The 17274-nt window shown below is 47.1% G+C and overlaps 1 protein-coding gene across 3 annotated transcripts in view; it reads left to right on the top strand.

The window, feature by feature from the left end:
- NSMCE2 (NSE2 SUMO ligase component of SMC5/6 complex) overlaps nucleotides 1-16669 on the top strand; it is a 233503-nt gene extending 216834 nt beyond the window's left edge. For all 3 annotated transcript variants that reach the window (XM_077932735.1, XM_077932734.1, XM_028736167.2), the window contains exons 5-7: nucleotides 5344-5447; nucleotides 7256-7362; nucleotides 16224-16669. In XM_077932735.1, coding sequence (XP_077788861.1) covers nucleotides 5344-5447; nucleotides 7256-7362; nucleotides 16224-16338 — 326 coding nt within the window. In that variant the 3' untranslated portion in view covers nucleotides 16339-16669. The remainder of the gene's footprint in view (nucleotides 1-5343; nucleotides 5448-7255; nucleotides 7363-16223) is intronic.
- Nucleotides 16670-17274: the final 605 nt, after the last annotated feature.

The raw sequence follows: 17274 nt of genomic DNA, 5'->3' as shown, positions 1-17274 counted from the left end.
AGAAGCTGTACGCCGGCTCCCTCGGCCAATAAAGCGAGATGAGCACCGCAACCCCAGAGTCGGTCATGACCGGACCTAATGGTCAGAGGTCCCTTTACCTTTATCCTGCCTATCAAACTATCGCCTGTGGTCCTTCAGCTGTGATTGAATTTGAATGGCGCTATTGCAACATTAAAATATATTGTATTGAAGGTTCTGGTTACATATACGGTCTGTGCATTAGTTGAAGAGGCGCAGGTTTAGGACAGTTTTCCTCCTAATTCCCAGAAACTGGACTTCTCAGGCACCCTTGCTTTGCGCAGAAAATGCACACTCCCTCCCTGGAAGAAAACAGTATCCTGCAAATCCCTGCTCATCTGCATAATCTTTTCTCCTATGCAACCAATAATCCGCTTATCTGTGTTTTGCTGATAATGCACGCCTGTCCCTTAGAACATCTGCTTTGGAGGCAGTAACTGAGTTAGGAGCTCTCTGCAACCAAGTCCACAAGAGCTCTGCCTATTCTCCTTGAGCAATTGTTGCAACATCCACCATAGTAAGATGAAACTGCTGCCTCTTCTCACTTCACAAACTAGATAGAAGGATGAGCTCGGTGGTGCAATGTGTGTTTTCTATGTGGGCAGTCCCAGGTCAAATCCCCAACATCTCTGGCTAAAAGGATTCAGGTTGCATACTTGCGAAAGAGAATCACTACCCACCCAAATAGACAACAGTGGCTAGATCGTGGTTGGGAAACCTTACAGCCTCCCTCTTCTTGTTGATTGATGGATTCAGATTAATGATATGCTGCCTTCCACACTGAGCTGAGCCAAAAGTGGCTTACAACAGATGTCCACTTCAACCTGGCATGCTGTGGCCCTGAAAAAAGGCAAATCCCGTGCTAGGGATCATCAGGAAAGGAACTGAAAATAAAACTGCCGATACCATTATGCCACTTTGCAAATCTAGGGTGGGACCACATTTAAACTATGGAACTTGCATAGTTAAGGCCAGATTCCAGCCAGATTGGCATTTTTGGGCTGTTGCTCAAAAGTCTACAATGCTGGCATTCTGGAAGCAAATGGTGACCATTTTCTTTGACTATGTTTTGTTTTGGAGAGCTGGACCATCAAGAAGGCTGAACGCCGAAGAATTGATGCTTTTGAATTATGGTGCAGGAGGAGACTCTTGAGAGTCCCATGGACTGCAAGAAGATCAGACCTCTCCATTCTGAAGGAAATCAGCCCTGAGTGCTCACTGGAAGGACAGATCCTGAAGCTGAGGCTCCAATACTTTGGCCACCTCATGAGAAGAGAAGACTCCCTGGAAAAGACCCTGATGTTGGGAAAGATGGAGGACACAAGGAGAAGGGGACGGCAGAGGACGAGATGGTTGGACAGTGTTCTTGAAGCTACTAAAATGAGTTTGACCAAACTGCGGGAGGCAGTGGAGGACAGAAGTGCCTGGTGTGCTCTGGTCCATGGGGTCATGAAGGGTCGGACATGACTAAACGACTAAACAACAACATCCCTTAGACCAGAGGTTTTCAACCAGTGTGCTGTGGTACCCTAGGCTACCTTGAATGATGGTCAGGGGTGCCGCAGGCAACACTGGCCTCTGTCCCTCTTTCCTTCCCTCCCTCCTCTGATGCCTTCTCCTGTCTCTGCCTCCCAAAGGCTTGCACAGCTGTTTGTTGCAGCAGCCCCAACTACAAACTCCCCAGACGAAGGGTGCCTCTGGGGCTGGCCAGGGGGTCCTGGTTGCCAGGAGCTGAGGCGGCCTCGAAGCAAGTGGGTGAGGGAGCCCAGCCAGTCTATCAACCCTTGCTGTTGGGAATGGACAGACTAAGTCCCAGGCCCCCATGGGGCAGTGTGAGGAGGCAACTCTCTTTGGGACAGGGTGGGGGGCAGCTAAGAGACCAGGAGCAACATCTGCACGGAGGACTCCAAAGGAGAGGAGCCTAGGGGAAGAGTCCACAAGGGAGGTTGTTTGAAAAGGAGTGAGAGGCTGCCAGCTCTGCAGGCAAGGGGTGAGATAACAGCTCCTGAGCCGCATAGAGGAGTCGCAGAAAGAAAGTTGGTCAAGGGAACCGGGGACCCAAAAAGGTTGAAAACCTCTGCCTTAGACAGACAAACATTGCCATTTATTCTGCCTTCTTCCGGGTCCAAAAGGGTGTTGGTGGCCATGCGTCAATTGGACTTGCCTAAAATACAGTAGTACCTTTGGTTAAGTACTTAATTCATTCCGAAGGTCCGTTCTTAACCTGAAACTGTTCTTAACCTGAAGCACCACTTTAGCTAATGGGACCTCCTTCTGCCGCCGCGCCGCCGGAGCAGGATTTCTGTTCTCATCCTGAAGCAAAGTTCTTAACCTGAAGCATTATTTCTGGGTTAGCGGAGTCTGTAACCTGAAGCGTATGTAACCTGAGGTATCACTGTAGTCACCACCTGTATTTATTTAAACTTGTCACCCTTTAGATGTTGTTGGGCATTAAATCCCATTCTGCCCTATCCAACATGGCCAATGGTGTTTTGGCAAGTGTTCAGTGTCTGGGGCTAGCTCAAGAATAGTTGGAAGGGCACAGATTCCCCATCCCTGATTCAGTACAATTTTATCTCACCAAGGAACTCAGGGTAGCACACAGGGTTCTCCCCAGGTTCCATTTATCCTCACAACAACCCTGTGGGGTAGGAAAGGCTGAGAGATAGTGACTGGCCCTAAGCCACCCAACAGGTTTCACCACCGGCAGGGGATTCTAAAAAAAACAAAAAAATTACTTATTGGGAGTCAAATTTCTCCAGAATCTGGCATCTGCATTGAGTTGCACATTCTGCACTTTTTCATAGAATCATAGAATCATAGAGTTGGAAGAGACCACAAGGGCCATCGAGTCCAACCCCCTGCCAAGCAGGAAACACCATCAGAGCACTCCTGACATATGGTTGTCAAGCCTCTGCTTAAAGACCTCCAAAGAAGGAGACTCCACCACACTCCTTGGCAGCAAATTCCACTGTCGAACAGCTCTTACTGTCAGGAAGTTCTTCCTAATGTTTAGGTGGAATCTTCTTTCTTGTAGTTTGGATCCATTGCTCCGTGTCCGCTTCTCTGGAGCAGCAGAAAACAACCTTTCTCCCTCCTCTATGTGACAGCCTTTTATATATTTGAACATGGCTATCATATCACCCCTTAACCTCCTCTTCTCCAGGCTAAACATGCCCAGCTCCCTTAGCCGTTCCTCATAAGGCATCATTTCCAGGCCTTTGACCATTTTGGTTGCCCTCCTCTGGACACGTTCCAGTTTGTCAGTGTCCTTCTTGAACTGTGGTGCCCAGAACTGGACACAGTACTCCAGGTGAGGTCTGACCAGAGCAGAATACAGTGGCACTATTACTTCCCTTGATCTAGATGCTATACTCCTATTGATGAGGCCCAGAATTGCATTGGCTTTTTTAGCTGCCGCGTCACACTGTTGGCTCATGTCAAGTTTGTGGTCAACCAAGACTCCTAGATCCTTTTCACATGTACTGCTCTCAAGCCAGGTGTCACCCATCTTGTATTTGTGCCTCTCATTTTTTTTGCCCAAGTGCAATACTTTACATTTCTCCCTGTTAAAATTCATCTTGTTTGTTTTGGCCCAGTTCTCTAATCTGTCAAGGTCGTTTTGAAGTGTGATCCTGTCCTCTGGGGTGTTAGCCACCCCTCCCAGTTTGGTGTCATCTGCAAATTTGATCAGGATGCCCTTGAGTCCATCATCCAAGTCGTTGATAAAGATGTTGAATAAGACCGGGCCCAGGACAGAACCCTGTGGCACCCCACTAGTCACTCTTCTCCAGGATGAAGAGGAACCATTGATGAGCACCCTTTGGGTTCGGTCAGTCAGCCAGTTACAAATCCACTGAGTGGTAGCATAGTCAAGACCGCATTTTACCAGCTTCTTTACAAGAATATCATGGGGCACCTTGTCAAATGCCTTGCTGAAATCAAGGTTTTCTTCCTGGCAGATACACAGCCCCAAATCTTTCCTGCAACATGCCTGAGGATTGAACTTTTTTTTTTTTACTTCCTTTCAACGCCGTCTCTGTATATGGTCGGTTAGCCAGCATTTGTCTTGAGCCTCAGTTCTTCCCAGGAGATGATTGGCCACCATAAAGGACTGTAAGGAAATAAGAGAAATGGATTTTATTTGGCAGAGGAGAAGGAAGGATGTGTCTCCTAATGAAAGCGGTTGCGTAACACACATACACAGTGCCGTTCTGTTCTATAACTCTGGCCAAACTGCAGCAGGGAAGGAAAGTCGCTGTATTCTGTAGACCTGGTTCATTTTATTAGAAAATTAAGCCCGAATGGCTGTGTGTGTGTGTGTGTAAACAACCCTAGTGCTGCAAGAAGTAAGTAATTCACCAGTGTGCGGTTTCTAGAAGCTTCCACCCCCTTAGCGTGGTAGAGCTTTGCAAACAAGTCCATGGAAGTAGCTAGACAACTTTGTTTTTAATAGCCCACTTTCTTATACTTCTCATTTGTAGTCCACTAAAAAGGAAAGAGGGACTCAACTCTTCTTCAGTTTACAGAAGGTTTCCAGCTGTGTCGCTTGAGGAGATCCTTAGCGTGCCACAGGCGAGCAGCCATTTAGAAACCCGGGTAGTATAAGTTATCATTAATATTACATCGCCAGATTTAAAGGGTGAGACACGTCCTTTGTGCTGGTAGGCACAAGCATCTTGTAATTGCGTGTGCCAGCCATGACAATCCCAGAAGTCTCCAGTGCTCTGTTAGTGCTAAATTATGGGAAGCTACTCACATGGCAAAATTATCCTGGAAATTGTGGAAATGAGATGACACAGATAACTAGGGCTGCCTCTGGGTGGTTTGAGAGCCAAAAGGAACTAGTTACAATGCCCACAAGATGTGGTTTTCATTTTATTTATGAAATTTATATACCTCCCGTCATCTGAAAATCACAAGGTGGTTTACAGCATGAAAAGACAAAATGAGAACACAAAATACATAATAACGCACACCTATAGCCCCACCACAAACATATTTAAAAGGCCTTAGATTGTTTTATCAGCCCAAGGCCTGGTTATAGAGGAATGGTCTTGTTGTCGCTGTTGGAAGTAAATTTAATAATTGCATTTTTTTGTACTTTATGCCATTTTTCTCTTGCTGTTGCACATCTCTTTGATTGCCTCGGGCTGTTAAGTGGCTTATGAACTGGTAATAATAATGTTTCAGTGGAAAAGGCCCTCCTCCAGGCTGCCGCAAGGTAGATCTCCACAGGGGGTGGCGCAGTCCAAAGATCTGAATGTCACGATGGCAGCCATGTCTGTAACTGAGTGGTCTTCCACCCTCTCGTTTATGTTGCAGTCGGTGTCCAGTCAGATGGGGAAAAGAGCTCGCCGCTTGAACAGGTTGATGAGGACCTTGCAGTGACGCAAAGTCAGATGAACTTTGTGTGCCCCATCACACAGGTAGGCAACACACCCTCATACCTGAGGGTATTTACCACTTCACCTCTGCTCACGACATCAATTTTTTGTCGTAGATGGATGTGTCAGTTGCCTATGTTTTGGGCAAAGCCTGGACTGTCACACCAGAGCAGGGTTTCCCAAACTTAGGCCTCCAACTGTTTTTGGACTGGCAGAGAGCCAGTGTGGTGTAGTGGTTAAGAGCTGTAGTCTCGTAATCTGGGGAACCAGGTTCGCGTCTCCGCTCCTCCACATGCAGCTGCTGGGTGACCTAGGGCCAGTCACACTTCTTTGAAGTCTCTCAGCCCCACTCACCTCACAGAGTGTTTGTTGTGGGGGAGGAAGGGAAAGGACAATGTTAGTCACTTTGAGACTCCTTAAAAGGGAGCGAAAGGCGGGATATCAAATCCAAACAATTCCCATCATCCCTGATCCCTGCTAGTTGGGTCGATGGGAGTTGTAGTCCAAAAATAGCTGGAGACCCTAGTTTGGGAAGCCCTAGAGGGAAGTAACTGTCCCGGTACTGATTAGAATGTAAATGTGTTAATGCTAATTTGCCCTTTTCTCCTCTATTTCCTTCTCTCATCTTCCCCTCCTTGTCTTCTGCTGTTGACTTTGACTCTGCGGTCTCTGTCTTCCTCCTGTTCTATTCATCTGCCTGGTCTTAAGCTTCTGAGGGTAGCAGCTTGTGTTATCCATAGCAGTCAAGGCATTAGGGCAGAACCACAGGACTCCCCTCCCTACGCCAGCATCACTGATGCTCACCTGAACAGGGCTGGGCTGTGGCAAGGTGGCGGCATGGCTGGGGTTTTGTGGGCACATTGGTGGAGTCAATCCAGCACTCTTGCTAGGGCGTTCATGCAGCCTGGACGTCACCACCCTGCCTTGTGCCATCTGGCTGAGCTGCAGCAACACCAAGGTCAGGAGGGTGGTGCTACTGCATTGAACACACACAAACACAGTACAGTAGTACCTTGCAAGATGAATGCCTCGCAAGACAAAAAACTCTCTAGACGAAAGGGTTTTTTGTTTTTTGAGCTGCTTTGCAAGACGATTTTCCCTATGGGCTTGCTTCGCAAGACGAAAACGTCTTGCAAGTTTGTTTCCTTTTTCTTAACACCGTTAATACAGTTGCGACTTGACTTCGAGGAGCAACTCATAGCACGCGGTGTGGTAGCCTTTTTTGAGGTTTTTAAAGACTTTGGTGATTTTTGAAGCTTTTCCAAAACTTTCCCAACACCGTGCTTTGCAAGACGAAAAAAATCGCAAGACGACAAAACTCGTGGAACGAATTAATTTCATCTTGCGAGGCACCACTGTACAGTAGACACACACACACAGAGAGAGAGAGAGAGAGAGAGAGAGAGAGAGCGAGCGAGCGCAATAGACCAGGCATAGGAAAACTCGGCCCTCCAGATGTTTTGGGACTACAATTCCCATGATCCCTAGCTAACAGGACCAGTGGTCAGGGATGATGGGAACTGTAGTCCCAAAACATCTGGAGGGCTGAGTTTGCCTGTGCCTTATTTTTCCTATATTTACTTTTTAAGTTATGTTGGCTATTTTTACTTTTACTCTTGGTTTTTTCCTCTTTCAGCAAGCTTTCCAAGTGGAGCTTTTGTTCCTAGTGGGTATCTTTATAGGGCTTGAGATGTTTCAAATGAAATAAATGTATCAAAAAATAGGACAAGACTATTAAATGGTTACTCAGCAGATATTTTCCATGGCAATGGAGTGCTGTGGAGCTCAATTAAGAACATGGCTAACCACATCAAGATCTTTGTTAAGCACAGGTGGATTAATTATTGCAGGTAGAAATGAAGAAACCTGTCAAGAATAAAGTCTGTGGGCACTTCTACGAAGAAGAAGCTATCCTGGACCTGATCCGACGCAAGGAACAGCGTGGCAAGAATGCCTGGTAAGCAACCATGACCAAATGGGAAGGGAATTTTGCTAAGCTCAAAAACAAAACAAAAAAGTAGGTTCTTTTAATAAATAAGTAAAGGAGATTGCTTCTTCACCCTGACAGAAAAAGTCTGAGCAAAGTTATCACTAGAATTAGTAGTAGTAGTAAGGTAAAGGTAAAGGGACCCCTGACCATTAGGTCCAGTCATGGCCGACTCTGGGGTTGCGGCACTCATCTCGCTTTACTGGCCAAGGAAGCCGGTGTACAGTCATGTGGTCAGCGTGACTAAGCTGCTTCTGGCGAACCAGAGCAGCGCATGGAAACGCTGTTTACCTTCCCGCAGGAGTGGTACCTATTTATCTACTTGCACTGGTGTGCTTTCGAACTGCTAGGTTGGCAGGAGCAGGGACCAAGCAACAGGAGCTCACCCCATCATGGGGATTCGAACCGCCGACCTTCTGATCGGCAAGTCTTAGGCTCTGTGGTTTAACCCACAGCGCCACCCGCGTCCCTCCGTAGTAGTAGTATTTATTTTTTGTACCCCAGCCACTCTTGGTGGCTTCCAGTAGAATACACACACAAAAAACACAGTCCACATTTCTGTACACTTGGAGGCAATGCACACAATCATGGCGGTGCTTTCTGTGAAAGCCTCTCTGTTGTTGCCTCTTGGATTTTGCCAACCCTTCCTTACTTCCAGGGTAAAACGCAATACTGAAACGTTTTATAATAATAATAATAATAATAAATTTTATTTATATCCCGCCCTCCCCTGCCGAAGCTGGGCTCAGGGCGGCTAACAACATTCTAAAACATTCATTATAAAATTAATCAAATCAAATTAAAGTCAAATTAATGGCAACCATCAAGCAAAATTCTGTGCAGATTGCCGATTGCCAGAGGAGGGGGTCAGGCTGCGCCCTGACCAAAGGCCTGGTAGAACAGCTCTGTCTTGCAGGCCCTGCGGAAGGATGTCAGGTCCTGCAGGGCCCTAGTCTCTTGTGACAGAGCGTTCCACCAGATTGGAGCCGCGGCCGAGAAGGCCCTGGCTCTAGTTGAGGCCAGCCTAACCTCTCTGTGGCCTGGGATCTTTAGGATGTTTTTATTTGCAGACCGTAGATTTCTCTGTGGGACATACCAGGAGAGGCGGTCCCGTAGGTACGAGGGTCCTAGGCCGTATAGGGCTTTAAAGGTTAAAACCAGCACCTTAAACCTGATCCTGTACTCCACCGGGAGCCAGTGCAGCTGGTATAATACCGGATGGATATGATCTCGTAGCGAAGACCCCGTAAGGAGTCTCGCCGCGGCATTCTGCACCCGCTGGAGTTTCTGGGTCAGTCTCAAGGGCAGCCCCACGTAGAGCGAATTACAATAATCCAGTCTGGAGGTGACCGTCGCATGGATCACAGTGGCTAGGTCAGGGCGAGAGAGATAAGTTTTAAAAGCAATTTGCAATCAGGAGAATGGGGGTGGCTTCAGAGCTGCTGCAAATTATGCTCATTCACATCAATTCACATTGCATGCTGCGTCCGGAGATTTCAGGCTTGCGTTGGGGTGGGCGAGCGCTTCTTTTTCCATGTCGGTTTCATTCGTCCACTCATAATGCCGTCCCGTCCCATTTGTGTGTTAGCCTCCCTGCCTCTCCGGCTGGTGCGCTCAAGAAGGAGGGACAGGGCAGCTTTCCCACATGAGGAGATCCTCTTCGGAACCTGTAGAGGATATCCGCTTCGGGAACGGTCTCTTTGTCAGGCGAAGGCACAGCGGGTCTGTGCTAGTCAGGTGCTGCTGCCCACCTGAGAGGTGCTGCAGTGCAGCTAAAAAAAAGCCCTGCTTTCCAGCTTGCGAAAACTTTAAAAGAGGTGTGGTGCCTGAAGAGTTGGACAGAGAGTCCTGAGGGCCATTCTAGTCTATTCTTCATTAAACTATTCCTAGAGAGGTGTGGCGCTGTGGGTTAAACCACAGAGCCTAGGACTTGCCGATCAGAAGGTCGGTGGTTCGAATCCCCACGACGGGGTGAGCTCCCGTTGCTCGGACCCAGCTCCTGCCAACCTAGCAGCTTGAAAGCACGTCAAAGTGCAAGTAGATAAATAGGTACCACTCTGGCGGGAAGGTAAACGGCGTTTCCGTGCGCTGCTCTGGTTCGCCAGAAGCGGCTTAGTCATGCGGGCCGCATGACCCAGAAGCTGTACGCCGGCTCCCTTGGCCAATAAAGCGAGATGAGCGCTGGAACCCAGAGTTGTCCGCGATTGGACAGTTAGGTCAGGGGTCCCTTTACCTTTACCTAGAGAGGTGTACCTTGTTGGCCGGAGAGTCGAGGCCACATCCATAAGTTTTCTAGATGATGCACAGCAGACAGGCGTTGTGTATTGTAGAGAAGGCTGGCGTTTCTGCAGCACATGACAATGTTGAGGAAGTGCCAGGAGGAAGTACGGGGATCATTTGGATCAGCATGAGCAAAACAAAAGCAGAGGATCAGCTGCAGGGGCGTGAAGCCACCATCCTGCCCTTGATCTGACTGCATTTTTAAATCCCAAGTTTTGGGTGCCCTCACCTCGAAAGCAACCGACAGGGCAGTCCTACAGATGCCTTCTCAGAAGTAAGTCACATTGACGAGCCTTGCTCCCGTGTAAATGGGTTAAAGGAAGGGAGTAGTTGAACAGAATATTGTCCCATTCTGCCCTACACCTGTCCACCCGTGACAGGTGATGCAAAGTGCAATTTATATCTCAAGGTGTAATTAACACCTAGTGCAATATTAAAGTGAGGATGCAAATGTAACATCTGCAGTGCACAGTTATGAGGCGCTGTGTTCTGACTTGTTTTCTGGAACGGGCGGAAATGTCCAGGCTCCTCTTTTTGGCAGCTTCTGAAGTAGTTCCACCACAACCCTCTTTAAAGATAATTTCTGGCCACGCACATCTATTACATATGTATTCTTCATACATCTCGAGTGTTCCCTTGGGTAAAGGTAAAGGTACCCCTGCCCGTACGGGCCAGTCTTGCCAGACTCTGGGGTTGTGCGCTCATCTCACTCAAGAGGCCGGGGGCCAGTGCTGTCCGGAGACACTTCCGGGTCACGTGGCCAGCGTGACATCGCTGCTCTGGCGAGCCAGAGCCGCACACGGAAACACCGTTTACCTTCCCACTAGTAAGCGGTTCCTATTTATCTACTTGCACCCGGGGGTGCTTTCGAACTGCTAGGTTGGCAGGCGCTGGGACCGAGCAACGGGAGCGCACCCCGCCACGGGGATTCGAACCACCGACCTTTCGATCAGCAAGCCCTAGGCGCTGAGGCTTTTACCCACAGCGCCACCCGCGTCCCTTATGTTCCCTTAGGTAGAACAAATTAAACCCAAAAGCTCCCTTGCAAGCAGAAAGCTGGCACATCGGGCAGAAATGTTGTAGCCCAACGTACTTTGTTATGCAAGAATTCATCATGCAGGGTGTTGAAAAATGGTGGCTTAGATCCTGTGATCCAAGGATGTTCCCAGAAAGGGATTTTCTGATACCTGCGTTTCACTCAAAGCAAGGTACCTCTGCTCAATTTTGGGCGCCCCTACCTCCCCCCGGAAGCCCCATACGCCATCCCATCCTCACAGACCCAGAGAATCTCCTGATCCCCCAGAGAGGATTTTTAAAGGATTGGAGGTGGGGGACTGAGCATTTTCCATCTTATGGATCTCAGGAGCAAAGTCAGTACAGTGGTGCCTCGCAAGACGAAATTAATTCGTTCCGCGAGTTTTTTCGTCTAGCGAATTTTTCATCTTGCGAAGCACGGTTTCCCATAGGAATGCATTGAAAATCAATTAATGCGTTCCTATGGTAAAAAAAAGTCCCAACAAAGCCAAATTTGGTACAACAAGAGTTTATTAAGTGCTCTTTAAAGTCACACATACTGTAAAGAGCATTTCAAAATTCAAACCCAGAATTTTCTTAAAAAAACAGCAGAGTTGCCCAATGGTCACAGAAAATCATAAAAATGCAGAAAAAACACACACAAGCTTCCAGATTCTTGCAAACCCCTCCCCAACTGTTCCCCCAGCCACCCACCACACAGAAATTCAAACCCAGATTTTTTTTCGTCTTGCGAAGCAAGCCCATAGGGAAATTCATCTTGCAAAGCAGCTCGAAAAATGGAAAACCTTTTCGTCTTGCGAGGCATTCGTCTTGCGAGGCATTCGTCTTGCGGGGCACCACTGTATCTCTTACCTGCTCTGTTTTATCGCTCCAAAACTCTACCACCTCATTCTGTTGCATGGTATGGATCGGTTTGAGATGCTGTGATGGGACTATGGCCGTGTTTTCTATGTGGGGCTGCCCAAAGAGATGGTCCAGAGGCTTCATCTCGCACAAAGCACAGCCATCAAGTTGCTGGGTGGTGGAGCTAGATGTCATCATGCCATGGCACTCCTAAAAGTAACCCCACAGGCTGCCTGTTGGCTGAGTTCAATAGAAGATGCTCACTTCTGTGTATGAAGCCCTGATGAGGAGCAAGATATCTGAAGGAACACCTCTCCCATTAGTTGCCACACATCCTGCCTATTAAGACTATCAATGGAGGCCCTCCTCACGCGCTTGTTTCTGAAAGTAACCAGGATGGGAGGAGACCTTCTCGGTGGTAGCCCCCACGCCTCTGGAATTTATTTGCTTATCAGTTGTATTCCACCTTTCCCGCAAGGAGCTCAGGGTTTTTCCGCCTCCCCAGCTCAACACCATAAGAACCCTGTAAGGTACGTTAGGTGGAAAGTCTGTGACTGGCCCAGGGAAGCCCAGTCACCTTCGTGGCTGAATGGGGATTTGAATCCACCTCTCCCAGGGCTTAGTCCAATGCTCTAACCACTGCACCACACTGGCTGCCGTTGCTAGAAGGGCTTCATCGAACCTCACCAGTGCAGGGATTTATGGAAGTTAAACAAACCCTATTGTCATTGGCCTTTGCTTGAGATGTTTTGCCTTTTAGTATGAACCAGTATTTGAGTTGTTTTGATTAGGGGCTGCCTGAGTTTATTTAATTTTATCTGGCTTTTTATTATTATTAAGGGTGTTTGTCTTTTTTAAAAAAAACAATTGGCAACTGTATTGTACTTTTACATTTTAAGCCACCTTAAAAGTAGAATTGGCCTTATGGGCATCCGTAAATAAATAAGAACAAAATCCCACTTCCACAAATCCCTCCCTCCTTCCTTAAATGACCCCACCCTAGCTTCTTCCTCCTCCGAACGGCTGAGAGTAATCTCTGTGCTCCAGTAACATCGGCATTCCTGTGTCGCGCAGATTTGCTTTTTGACTTGAGGCTTCCTAGGCGCTTCACCAGAATTAATTAATCCTGGCAAAAACATGTGCCAAATAGATCATAATTGCCCTAACCACTTTGTAGACTGGGAGAAACAAACCCCAAACGGTGAGACTCCGCGGTTCGCCCAAGGCAAAGGCAACTAGCGAGGAGACACAGCGCAGAAGTAATGACTGCTGACTCTCGGCTCCAAATGCTGACTCTGGGGCAAGGTGCCTTCTTCCCAGGCAGAATGGGTCCATGGGGTGATGAGTAGGACCTCAAAAAATAAAAATAAAAAGGGCTTTGGATTGGGGCTCCCCGGTCGGTAGAGTTTGGGGCCTCAAACAATTTGGGTTGCGACGTACACAGTAACAATGGTTGTCAAGTTGTTGTGCATTGTAGAGTCTTTGACAACTGTTTCCAGTACATATTGAGCAACCTTTTTTATGGGTGGCCGCCGTAAGACACAGGGGGGGAGGTGTCCAACTCCTGACTTTGGGAAGAGGTTCATGTGTGAACTGTACACCCGCACACCCCCCCCCCCAAAAAAAAACCCTTGAAGGCCACATTTGCACCATCCAAATAAAGCATTGTTGAACCACTTCAAACACTTTGTGGCTTCCCACAAAGAATTCTTGGGGAGCATTGTTTCTTCAGGCTAGTGAGAGTTGTTAAGAAAAGCATATTTCCCTCACAGAACTTCAATTTCCTGAGTTCTCTGGTTAGCGGGATGGGTGCATAACGTCCAACATTTCTCCAAGGAAAATGGGGATGTGCTATTCTATTATTATTATTATTACAGTGGTGCCCTGCAAGACGAATGCCTCGCAAGACGAAAAACTCGCTAGACAAAAGGGTTTTCCGTTTTTTGAGTCGTTCCGCAAGATAAATTTCCCTATGGGCTTGCTTCGCAAGACGAAACGTCTTGCGAGTTCTTGCGAGTTTGTTTCCTTTTTCTTTAAGCCACTAAGCCGCCAATAGCCGCTAAGCCGTTAATAGCTGTGCTTCGCAAGACGAAAAAACCCCAAAACGAAGAGACTCGCGGAACGGATTAATTTCATCTTGCGAGGCACCACTGTATTATTATTATTATTATTATTATTATTACCCCGCCCACCTGACTGGGTGGCCCCAGCTTCCAACATATATAAAAACAGAAATGAACATTTTTTTAAAAAAACCTTCCCTATACAGGGCTGCCTTGAGACATCTCCTAAAGGTCGTATAGTTACTAATCTCCTTGGCTCGGGCGGTCGCGTAATTCCATACCTTCCAACAATTCTCCAATGAAAATAGCAACGTCCTAAGGAAAAGCGGGACATTCAGGGGGTCAAATCAGAAACGGGCACGGCTTCTCTAAATCAGGGGTGTCCCTGGAAAATAGGGGCACTTGGAGGGTCTGTGGTTGGAAGATTCAGGACAGACAGAAGAAAGATGGCCACAATGACTATGTGCTGTCTTCACTGTCCGGAGGAGTGCTATTGAGCTCAGATGCTTCTCTGCGGTTTCGCATGATTATCTGACCAGCCACTCTGGGAAGAGGATATTGGACTAGGATGTGCCATTGACCTGACCTTGCAGGCTTTTCTCATGTTCTTGTGAAAGACCCCATACAGCTTCTCCTGTGCAATAAATTACAGTGGTACCTCGGGTTACAGACGCTGCAGGTTACAGACACCGCTAACCCAGAAATAGTACCTCGGGTTAAAAACTTTACCTCAGGATGAGAACAGAAATTGTGCAGTGGCAGCGGGAGGCCCCATTAGCTAAAGTGGTACCTCAGGTTAAGAACAGTTTCAGGTTAAGAATGGACCTCCAGAACGAATTAAGTTCTTAACCCGAGGTACCACTGTATTATTATTATTATTATTATTATTATTATTATTATTAAAATCACTTTATCAGTTTATATTCACGAAGAACCTCAAAGCTATATGCAAAAATAAAAACCACGATGCAGTACATTGATATTCATATACATACTTATTTAAAATACCTTTATGCTGTTACAAAATCAACAGCGACTAGGCCAGGATTTGCCTTATGGGGAGGCCTGTTGGGATAAGAACGCCTTCACGAGGCACCCAAATTCCAAATGACACTCTGAGCATCATTTCAGGTTAGGCATGATGGGTCTGGTAGTTTTCTTTGTGTTTTCCACAAAAGGAAAGCCTTGCTCCTGTGTCGAAGTAAGCCCCCACAGCTCTCACTTACCCCCTTCCACAGTGTCTATTTTGCAAAAGCAGTTTTCCCTCTAGTTTCAATATAGTTCTGAGCCTTTTGCATATTCATAAAACGAATACTCTTGTTCACGTTTGAGCCCACAGTTAGAGAGCACCCTGTTAACTTTGCATAATTCTACTTCAAAATTTGGATTTTTTTTTCTTCTTAAAAGCAACTGGTGAAGAATAATAAGGGGAAGGAAATTCTGTGCATTGCACCAAACTCCATGCTTTGGCATGGACCGAAAAAACATACTGTTGGAGTCGAGTGCCAGAGTTTGAGGTTTTGGCTAGAATTGATTATTTCCCATGACATTTGCTTTGCTGCAGTTTCTCAGTGTGGCCCAAGGCAAACTGCTTCTCTTATCTGTCCGCCCCGTCTCTTCAGATTCATCAGCAGGGTGAGAATATAGAAGTTGCCGTTTGTAAAGTTCTTTGAAGGCCTAAAACAATATGCAGAGATTACAGTCTGCAATGCTATTACCTATTATTACTACCACGGGCAAATTGTGTTCCACTTAAGACTGATCTACAAGCAGAAACGTTCATATATCTCAGCGCATTCAACCTCCCCGGGGGCATCTATTCCCACCTGCTCAGGATAATTGCATTCCTCATCATGTGTCTCCCCAAAACAGATTACTGCTACCCAGCAAGGAAGGAGATCAACATCGCATTGCACCTTGCTGATCTGGCTGATCTCAGAAAAAGAAGAGTCCTAACAGAACCTAGGAAAGGCAACACGTTTTCAAATCGCACTACAAAAAGTTGGCATAGCAGAGGAGGAAAACTAGGCAAAACAGAAGGCTGTCATGATAAAAACAGCTTCTTATTCGCCGTTATCAAATCGTTCTTCTCTTCTGTATTGATTGTAGACATTGAAAAATTCCAGTATGGTGGTACCTCGGGTTAAGTACTTAATTCGTTCTGGAGGTCCGTTCTTAACCTGAGGTACCACTTTAGCTAATGGGGCCTCCCGCTGCCACACGATTTCTGTTCTCACCCTGAAGCAAAGTTCTTAACCCGAGGTACTATTTCTGGGTTAGCGGAGTCTGTAACCTGAAGCGTCTGTAACCTGAAGCATCTGTAACCCGAGGCGTCATTGTAATCCTGAACCATAATTCAGTACACTGGATCTGCCACATAGAGGTAGTATGTCAGTTTCAGAGTCTTTATGATTTTGAAAATGGTGTTTTGCTGTTGGGGGGAACGCTGTGGGAATGTGGACAGAAAAAGTCTTCTTCCCTATGTATTTGATTTCCCATTCCTTGTAGGTAGCCAGTGGAAATCACCGCTGGACCTGAAGGTAAACCAAAGTGAGAAATTCCGTTCTGCTGATTTTACTGGGGTCACTTTCTCTCCCTGTCTTTTTACAGCTGCCCCAAGGTTGGCTGCAGTAACCTCACCGTCAGGAGATCAGACCTGGTGCCGGATGAAGCCGTTAAGAGAGCAATCGACAGTCAGAGTAAACAGAGCCGGTCAACACAGTAGAAGTCAGCTGGCACTCCCGGCGGCTGTTACGACAAAGAAAATGTGATGTTAGAAGAGGTCGCCTGAGATAAGTTGCTGATTGCCAGGTGGTTGTGTAACCGGTTGTTATTTCAAGTATTCCAATTGCAGGCAAAGTTGAAGGTCTGACCTGTCGCCGAAAGCATTTTCCTTGCTCCTTCGAGAGTGCCAGGCGTAAAACGCTGCCACCCAACCTGTTTTTTAATTCCTTTTTAAAAATGTCACCCAGCAGTTGACGTCTTGCGTTCTGTAAATAAAAACGTATTTTTTCTCATTGCCAGAGTCTGCTAAGTAAAAGAGTTCACGTTGCAAAGCAAGCCCTTAAATCTTTTTAAAGAAAGGCCTGCGCTTGGCTAACGCTGCAGTTCCCTAACAGGCTGGTCTGAAGGCATGCAAGGCCAACTCTGTGTCAAAGCTAAGCAGGTCTGAGTCTGATCAGAGCCTGGATGGGAGACCACCTGGGAACCACACTTGGGCTCTGGGAGGGAAGAAAGGCAGGATGTAAATGTGGAGAAATTAATACAGGCCTCCCCCTACTTACAATTGATTCACATGCAACTGTATATATGTGTAACCAGTGGTGTAGCGTTGCCCCGTGTGCAGAATTGTCAGGGGCACAAAATTTCAACACCCGGTTCTGCCTCAATACAGCCCTGTTGAAAACAGCTTCTCCACGTGACCTCTTCAGACAGTGGAACAACTCTTGTTTTCCTATCTCTGAGGCTGTGATTTCCTGGGTGACATGGACACTATTAGGCAGTCGAATACGCATGCATACTCCATCCATTTTCCTCCCTCCCCACCCCCACTGCATGGCTGGCAACCCACCCTACGCCACTCTGTGCAGTGCCAGGAAATAAATAGATTCAAACCAGGAAATAGAGGGAGAGAGCTGGAGAGTCCTTGTGGCTCCCTGGA

Source organism: Podarcis muralis, chromosome 8 (assembly GCF_964188315.1).
Source record: "Podarcis muralis chromosome 8, rPodMur119.hap1.1, whole genome shotgun sequence".
NCBI lineage: Eukaryota > Metazoa > Chordata > Lepidosauria > Squamata > Lacertidae > Podarcis > Podarcis muralis.
The sequence above is the reverse complement of the archived record's forward strand: the minus strand, read 5'-3'. Positions and strand labels throughout refer to the sequence as shown.